This window comes from Manacus vitellinus, unplaced genomic scaffold, assembly GCF_001715985.3.
Source record: "Manacus vitellinus isolate BGI_N305 unplaced genomic scaffold, ASM171598v3 scaffold_99_pilon, whole genome shotgun sequence".
Classification (NCBI taxonomy): Eukaryota; Metazoa; Chordata; class Aves; order Passeriformes; family Pipridae; genus Manacus; species Manacus vitellinus.
The window spans coordinates 233,553-242,379 of record NW_021940916.1 but is presented as its reverse complement, the minus strand read 5'-3'; the positions used below and the strand labels follow the sequence as shown (position 1 = coordinate 242,379).

The following is an 8,827-nucleotide window of genomic DNA, read 5'->3' as shown; positions in this document are numbered from 1 at the left end:
TGGAGCCCCCGGGGGCTCCGCGGCCCCTTCGCTCGGGTCATCGCCGCCGATCACGCGGAAAGATCGGCACCGCGCTGGATGGAAAAGTCGGTCTAGCAAGTCGTTTTTAGGGTGTAAATGCCTGGTTTTGGGGTGTAAATCGCTGTTTTCGGGGTTCGGTCGCAGGGAGGTGTGGGTTGGGCAGGCCCACGGTTGCCTTGGTTAATTTGTGACAGTGTCGTCCTCACCCGGTGAGACCCACTGGTGTTCCTGGAATGATGGAATTATTGAATCTTGGAATGGGTTGGGTCGGAGGGGACTTAAATGCCCATCCAGTTCCACTGCTGTGGGCAGGGACACCTTCCTCTAGACCTGATTGCTCCAGGCTGGCCTTGGACACTTCCAGGGATGGAGCAGCCACAGCTTCTCTGGGCAACCTACAGAGAAATGGAATTTAAAAATACAGTTTTGAAGAATGGTGCGGGGTAACATCACTGCAGTGATCCCAAAGCTAAAACAGTAATAACTTTAATAATGTATCTGATTAAGTCCTGTGTTTCTTTAGAAAGATAAAGGCAAAAGTGGACTAAGGCAGGTGACTCCTTTATTCCCTTTTTTCCTCAGAGGACACTGGAGTTGCCCTTTTTCAGCCATGGCCGACCCAGAGTTTGTTCTCTGCAAGTGGAAGAGGCGTTTGTGGCCAGCCAAGGTAACCAGGGAGTGTTTGTGGGTAGCACTTGGGATGGGGTGAAATGGAGCAGAAAAGGAATGAAAGCTCCCAGTGGACATGTTTGTACTTGCCCAGTTTTACACTGGGAAGTGTCCAGGGCCAGGTTGGACGGGGCCTGGAGCAATCTGGGATAGTGGGAGGTGTCCCTGCCCATGGCAGGGGGTGGCACTGGATGGGCTTGAAGGTCCCTTCCAACCCAAACCATTCCAGGATTCCAGGATCCCGAGGCTGCAGCCAGCTGCCAAGGACTGTCAGGCTGTTCCCATAAAAATGTTTTGATGTCAGATCTGCCGGACAAGGATTTCAAATAAGTGTTTTTGTGTAGGTTTTGTGCAAAGCTGGAGTTGCTGGGAGCACTCATGTCGGCACCACGGCGAAGATGGGATTTAAAGCTGAAATACTGGGCTTGGAGAAGCAGTTGAGTATCCTTGTTCCTGCCACACGTTTGCATTCTAAGATGTTAAAAAAAGAGGGGGGGAAAAAGGAATCCCTTCACCTGAGGATTCCTGTGAGGTGGGATCGTGGATTTACAGAGGGTTTAGGTGTTTAACCCTCCCAAGGACAGGTCTGGGGGGACGAGTATGTTGGGTTTATTGGTGGCTGAGAGCAGAGCTGTTGTGTTGGGGGTGTTCTCTGTGCTGGTTCCAGTGAGCTCTGTTGTGTTTCAGGGTCAGTGTGAGCTCTGCAGACGCTGTTCCACTGACAGAGGAGCGGATCAAGGCCATTGCCTCCAGCCTGGGTGAGCAGGGGCCAAAATGGGCTGCTTTGCCTCTATTCCTAGTGTAAAACAGACACAGAAACTCAGCCTGGGGGAGAATAGCTCTGTGTTTCACTTATGTAGTTTTGAGGAGCTTTTTTTCACGTTTCTTTCCTCCTTTTCCATCCATAAAATTGGAAAATAGGTTAAACGGGATCGTTTTCCTCTTCCCTGTGGCAGTTTTTTGGTGGGAATGATGAAGAAATGTGCATTTCCCTCAAAACTGGTCTCTGTGTGTCTCTGTCCTTTGCCTTAAGAATCATGGATGATTCCAGTGTTAGAAACTGCACCTTAAACGAAAGGAACTCTCTATGTAAATTTTATATTATTAAAGAAATAATATGTCTTATATCTACAACAGTAAAGATCGTTGCATTTACTGAATATTCTTCTCCATCAGAGCAAAAGAACAACGTGAGTGAGGCTGTGGAGGAGCTGCAGTATCGCTGTTCCCTTAAGATTGCCCTGGATATCCTCACCCAGACTGGCTCAGGCAGACAGGCACCACCTGCAGAAGGGCCAGATCCCGAGTTACCCCAGGACAGGAGTGTGGGGTCTCCCCCAGCCACCCCCCCAGGCAGCAGTTTGTGGCGCTCTCGCTCTGCAAAGCTGCAGCCTGAGGCTGCCAGGGGTAAAAGGGATCCTGAGAGGAACTGCAACCTGAGGAGTGCCACGAGAACACGGCTCCTGGGAGGCTCCCTCCCTTCAGGGCACAGTGCCAAAGCCCGTGGGGCTGGAATAAACCCTTCCAGGTGTGGCCCCAGGGAGCTGAGGGATGCCCCAGCCCCTGCCAGTCACAACTGCAAAGTGCCACGACCGAAATCGTCACCGAGACAGAGGAAAGTCCAACCCAAACCAGGGAGTAAAGCCTCCCTTAAGGCAAAGGAGGGGAGAAGTCAGCAAGGAAGGAAAAGATCATGCAGGGATGATTCCCCCCAGGACCAAGCACAGCTGCCCCCTGAGGAGGGGTCTCTGCCTGTCCCCTCTAAATCTGGCACCGTGGAACCTGCCCAAAGGACTGGGACCCAACCTGGAAGGACATTCCTGGATTCCTCCGGTGAAAGAGCCTCAGATGAGTTGGAGAAAAGCATCAGCAGTGAGAGTGAGAGCCTGGCAAAGCAGCTGGATGGCAGGAGGAAGGCAGAGGGTGGAAAACAGCTGGATGGGGCAGGTGTGGCCTCGGGCAGAGACAGGAAATGCAGGAACCACTCTGGATCCTCACCTGGGCCTTCTGGTGCCTTCCCTCAGCCTCAAGAGCAGGAAAACAAGGAGCCCTCACCCCTGGCTGGGAATAAAGCAAAGCAGCTGCAGCTGCCTGACTCTGAGGAAGATGAAGGTGGGCAAATCCCCTGGGGAAGGGAAACCTTTGTCCTGTGTGGGTGTTGAGCACTGTAACTCATCTTGGAATCTTGCTTTGCTTTTGGGAGTGTGGGTCTCAAATTGCTGATTTAATCCCTTTTGGTTCAAGTCTTGGAGAGGCAAAAATGCTGATGCCTTTGGTGATGGGGTGGCACTTGGGTTGTCTGGAATTACTTAGGGTTTTCCATGGAAAGCTGTATTCAGCTGCAATTGCTGCCCTTTGGGTTCACACTTATTTTCCCTGCTGCTCTAATTAGTTGAGATTAAATGATGTTTTTAAACGAGCAGTGAGCGGGTTGGTGCAGAGGCCCAAAATCAGTCTTATTGCTTCCCCTTTTCCTCTTTTAGCCACATTATCAGGCTTTTCCCTGATTAAGGGTGTGCAGGGGTGACAGACCTTTGTGTCACAGGGATTTGTGGTGCTCTGGGTCACTCACACAGGTGGGACAGGCCCTGTGTCCCCTGGGGGTCACACTCAGGTGTGTCTCACCTGCTCTGGAGCTGATCCTGTTCCAGTCCCTCCCCACACTTACAGCCCCTGGTTCTTGCTGCTCTTGGCAGGGCTGGATCCCTCTGGGATGTCCTCAAGGGCAGTTTCCTCGGAGAGTTTCCCTCCACTCTCCCCTCTGGCAGATGAAGAGGAGGAGGATTTTCCCTGTGTTCTGTCCTGTCAAGGTGAGCCATCAGCCCCCCTGGGGGAGGTTCCTCAGCCAGGGTGGGCTCTGTGGGCCCCAGTTTGCTCAGCCCTGGGGGTGAGACCCAACCTGCCCAGGAGGGAATCCAGCTGTGTCCGAGCTTGGAATAAAGTGCACTTCCTGGATGCCTCAGCCTTCGTGGTGCAGCATGGAATGTAAATCCCTGTGAAGCTGGGCAAGGGCCTGGGCCTGAAATTCCTGAGTTTCTGTTCAGAAGCCCCCGTGCTGCATTCTGGGGGGAGGCTGCTGCCCTGTCACCTCAGATGAAACCTGTGAAAGCACTGAAGAGAAACTGCTGGAGTTTCTCCTGGAGAAACAGCCTGGAGATGGACAAGGGAGGGTGAGATCTGTGTTGTCCCACTGATTTTTGAAGCCAGTTTCCTTTTTGTTTCCCACCTTAGTGCCCCAGTCCATCGAGGAGGGGATGCTGGTGTGGTGCAAGTTCCGGCGGTATCCCTACTGGCCAGCAGTGGTAAGAGCAGCTCCTGCCTGCTGCTATCCTGGTATCCTGCTGAGAAGGAGCAGTTTGCCAGTTCTGGAGTGGCTTTTGCCCTTCCTCACTCACCTAAGAGCTGGAAACGTTAAAGATCTTCCAGTAGGAAAGTTCCAGAGCTCATAGAAGTGAAATTACATCTGACAAAACCACATAAAAAGTAAGTGTGGTTAACTCACACCTGTCTATACCAGAGCAGAGGATTATGCTGTGCCATGGAATAGGACCTTCTTCCCAACTACCAAGAAAGGGGATGGTCCTTGTGCAATGGAAGTGCTCCCTTGGGGTAACTGGTTACTCCTTCCAGTTCAGTTTTTCGTATTTGTGTAGTAAAGGAAGTTGCACAAATAAGAAAAAATGAAGTGTGGGGTGTCAGATATCCATGGAAAATGTCTGTGCTTTGTCAGGGTTTGGGATTTTAGGAGCCTAAATGAGGCTGTTTTCTGTCCCCAGGTGAAAACAGTGAAGCGGAAGCCCCGGAGGGCCTGTGTGCTCTTCATAGATGGGACCACAAACGAGAAGAAGAAAGGGTAAAGTGGACTTCAGTCACATCCTGAACTTCCAGTTGCTGTTACTGTGTGTTCTGTGCCCATTTCCTGGGGCAGGGCGAGGACAATCCCTTCAGGTTGCTCGGGGAGGAGGGGCTGGGGCAGGGGAGGGTTGCAGGTTGAGGCAGGTCCATGTCCAGGGGCAGGGCTGAGGAATTAAGAACAGAACAAAAAGAGAGGCCCTGGGACACAGCCAGTGTTTTACTTGTGCTGCCCAAACTTCCTGGAAACACAACCTGCCTTTAGCTTTGTTCTAAACCAGGTGTTTGGTTAGAAGATTCCATAGTTTTCACTTAGTCTGAAAACCAAAACTGGTAAAACCTGCACTCCTGGGAAATAAAACAAATAGGGAAACGAGGCAGCTGAGTTGCACCTCTAACTGTGTTTCCTTAAGTTTTTCGGTGTCTCTGAAGACCCTGAAGCACTTTGACTGTGAAGAGAAGCAGGAGCTCATTGTGAGTATCCCACAAATGTGGAACTGCAGGGGTTGGGAGAATCTAGTGGGAATACAGGGTACAGGTGACCAGGGGAGCAGTGTGGTGGGGCTTGGCACCCCCCAGAGCTGCTCTCATCCCTGGGACAGCCATGGCAGGAGTGCATTCATGGTTATTAACCATTTCTGTGACCTGGTTGGTGTCTGAGGGTGGAACTCCTGCCAAGCTGCTCCTTTTGGGGCTGTTTCCCATATTTTCCTGTTTTGCAGGATCGAGCCAAGGAGAACTATCCCCAGGAGATCGAGTGGTGCCTCCAGCTCATCCGGGACTACTGGGTCCGAGTGGGTAAGGAGGGCTCAGCTGATCTCAGCCATGCAGTCCCAGACTGGAAGGGGTGGGAAGGACCTCAAAGCCCACCCAGTGCCACCCCCTGCCACGGGCAGGGCCACCTTCCACCAGCCCAGGTGGATCCAAACCCCATCCTGGGGACACTTCCCCAACCTGGCCTTGGACACTTCCAGGGGTGGGGCAGCCACAGCTTCCCTGGGCAACCATCCCCATATCCCTCAGGAAAAGGGTAAACCCCAGCTGCCAGCTCTGATTCCTGGGCTGAATGGAAGTGGTGAATAAGTCTCCCTGGTTTGGGTTTTCAGGTTGTCATTCCTTCACCGGCTCCTTCCTGGAGTATCTCGCCGCCGACATCAGTGAGTGAATCCATCACTGTTTTCATTTTATCTCACTTTGGTAAATTTAACTCCAGCATTTACACACGAGTGGGTTTGGCACCAGACCCAGAGAGGGGCTGCCCTTAAATTCACAACATACCATCGTTGCAATTAAGGTTTTAATGAAGTTTTTAATTAAGTTAAATAAATATGGATGGTTCGAGGCAATCAGGTCGTGGAATCAGAATAGTTGGAGTTGTAACTGGTGCCTTCACGTTGTAGACTTCGTGTCAGAGGCAACTCCCTAATCTCTTTTTTTTTTTAAGGCAAATGAAGATTTTAGTGGTGGTTTTTTAACCCCTTTGCTAAGGAAGGAAGAAAAAATTCTCTCTTACCAACAAAGTTCTTTATTTTCTATTTATATATGTAATTATGGATGTGAGGGCCCTTTGTATATTTAAATAGAAATGCCTGTGGCCTTTGTTTCAGGCTACCCAGTGAGGAAACAGGGACACCAGGGTGAGGTGGAAATGACCTTCCCCAGCACGGCAGAGGAGGATCTTGGAGAGTCTTCCTTGGAAAATTCCCCCCAGAAGCCCCTGAGGAGGCTCCTTCCAGACAGGAGCAGAGCAGCCAGGGACAGGGAGAACAAAAAACTCGTGGAATTCATAGTGAAGACAAAAGGGGCAGAGGAACATCTCCGGGGGATCCTGAAAAGCGGGAAGAAATCCCGCTGGCTGAAGAAGTTCCTCAACTCCTACTGGTACGTGACCCGTGTGGAGACGTACCTGGAGGATGAGGAGCAGCTGGAGCTGGTGTTTGATTACCTGAAGGAGGTTTACAGGGAGATGGACACGACAAACCTGCGCCAGATCCTGGGGGACGGCATCAAATTCATCTCGGACGTGCTGCTGCCTGAGGTCAGGGCACAGGGACAGGGACAGGGAGGGAATGAATAATTCCTGTTCTTTGGGAGCTTTGTGAGTCGTGTGGAATGACCTGGGGAGAGTTCCCAGAGCTGAGCTGAGCGGGAACACTCCCACCTGCCCACGGCCTGAGTCACTCAAATGCCGACTTTTAAGCAAGAAAGGAGATGCTTTGAGTAGCTGGTTGCTTTTAAAGGCAGAGTGATCGTTTTCTGGTGTGTTTTAATTACTCCTGAAATGGTTCAAAGCTTTGTTTTGGGGTTTTTATTTTAATTTGGCAAGTTCTCAGGGTTTTCTTGGTCCTCTGTGCGTGTGATGGGGGGAGGGGGGTGGGTTTGCTGGTTCTGTGGTTGTTTTAGATGTTTTTCTGTTCGTCACAGGAATTTTCCCAGGAGAACATTAACTTGTGTGGAAGCAAAATTACTGTGAAGAATATCTTAGTCTGGGGATAAAAACACTCCCCTGGGGATGATACAGGACTAGTTTGTATCATTTATTTAAGAATTTCAGGCACTCAATGAGCAGTTTCATCCAAGTTTTCTAAGTGATCGAGGAACCCTTTTCTCACCTGAGGCAGCTTCAAATCCCTGGTTGTGATTTTTGTTTTGTTTAATGATTGTAAATGAATTAAATGCCTTTCTAGGCCATTATCTACGCCATTGCTGCCGTGTATGACATCGACTACAAGAAGGCAGAAGAGAAGTACATTAAAGGACCACCTGTGACCAAAAGGTATTTTTATTTTCAGTATTCCCTGAGGGTTTTTACCAGTTTACTGCTTGTGCAGGAAGGTGTTGAGTGTAAGGACAGGGGAGCTCCATGTCCTCCCTCCTCTGGGGGTCAGAAACAAAGGATTAGACACGGAAAACGTTCTGGCTGAGCTACTCCAACCCTGCAGGCTTCAAATTGTCCAGATCATCCAAAGATGTCCAGGTCTGCCTAAAAGCTTCCATGTTTTTCCTTTCAGGGAGAGAGAACTGTTTGACGAGCAGATCCGGGCCTGGAAGAAGCTCAAGTCGACCCTGGAGCCCGAGGAGAGCTGAGGGTTGGTGGCCCCGGGTGCAAACAGCCAGTGGTGATTTGTATGAACGTGCAATTCTTTCCCAAGCCCCCGTGTGTGCCCCCCAAAGCTGCTCTGGTCTCAGCCTTCCCCGTGCCCCCCGTGCCCAGCTGCTGCCAGCCCGTCCCCCCGTGCCCACCCTGGGGGCTGCAGAGCCCCTGCCCCGACCCCCAGTGCCCTGGGGGCTCTTTTAGCCACACGTGTGCCCCGGGCAGGGCTGTGCTGGAGAGCAGGGCCTGCTCCCTGTGCAGCCAGAGGGGCCTGGGCTCTCCCCTCCTGCTTCCCGTGTCTCCAAGTGTGGGAAATAAAGTTGGTGCCCAGTGCTGCAACCTGAGTCCCGAGGCTTTGGGTTTGTGTTGGTGGGACAGCTGCAGTTCCCTGGGGAGGGAATCCAGGTTTGCTGGAACAAAACCATTCCCTTTTCCTGGAGCAGCGACCTGTTGGAATGCTGGTTTGTTGGCTCTTCTGAGGCTGAGGATTTAGGGAGGCTTTTAATTGGCTTTTTCTCGTTTAAATTCTCAAATTGATCCTGCCCAGCTTGGCTGGAGCTGTGGGCACATGGAATCAGTGTCACCAAGAACTAATTAATGATAAACAGTGATAAATGAGAGATAAAACCCCCTGATTATGGTTTCTTCATGATAATGAAATGGGATCTCTGTGCTTGTCCAATAAAACCCAAGATGATTTGAAATGAAGAAGTTTAAATTGGGATCCAGATGTCTATTCTGGCTCCAGTAATTATCTGAATATATTTTAATTACACTTTTAATTGCTCTGTGCTCTCTAACGAGTTTCACTATGGAATCCTCATTCCCCTTATCTCAAATACCTCAATTACAGGAATAGAACAGGAAGGGAGGGTTTTATTAAAACTTGTGAGGAGGGATAATGAGTTTTAGGGGCTGGGATAAAAAATGAATGAGGGGTTTGTGGAGTTGGCTCGGAGCTGTGAGTGGCACTTCCCCTTTGGAAGTGAGAGGTCGGGATGGGGTTTCCTGCCCTTGATCCAGGTGCTGATCCAGGTGCTCTGAGGTGATTCCTTTACATCAACCCCGTGTTCCTTTCTCCATGAAAATCCTTCCAGCGCTGTGAAAATCCTTCTCCACGCCAGTGCACGGAAGCAGAACTCCCACTTCTCCTTGCCTTCACCCCAGTCATGGAATCCTGGAATGGTTTGG

General features: G+C 50.7%; 2 protein-coding genes across 2 annotated transcripts in view; both read left to right on the top strand.

The window, feature by feature from the left end:
• The first annotated feature begins 591 nt into the window (after window positions 1-591).
• PWWP3A (PWWP domain containing 3A, DNA repair factor) lies at window positions 592-7,759 on the top strand. Its single transcript, XM_008930648.2, has 13 exons — window positions 592-688; window positions 1,035-1,126; window positions 1,378-1,448; window positions 1,867-2,802; window positions 3,387-3,500; window positions 3,922-3,992; window positions 4,467-4,543; window positions 4,956-5,016; window positions 5,265-5,340; window positions 5,649-5,699; window positions 6,150-6,580; window positions 7,230-7,318; window positions 7,554-7,759. The coding sequence occupies exons 1-13, from the start codon at window positions 632-634 to the stop codon at window positions 7,627-7,629; spliced, it is 2,202 nt and encodes a 733-aa protein (XP_008928896.2). The 5' UTR covers window positions 592-631; the 3' UTR covers window positions 7,630-7,759.
• Window positions 7,760-8,634: 875 nt separating this feature from the next.
• NDUFS7 (NADH:ubiquinone oxidoreductase core subunit S7) overlaps window positions 8,635-8,827 on the top strand; it is a 5,977-nt gene continuing 5,784 nt past the window's right edge. Inside the window, exon 1 of the mRNA XM_029965337.1 lies at window positions 8,635-8,659. Within this exon, the coding sequence (XP_029821197.1) occupies window positions 8,635-8,659 (25 nt within the window). The remainder of the gene's footprint in view (window positions 8,660-8,827) is intronic.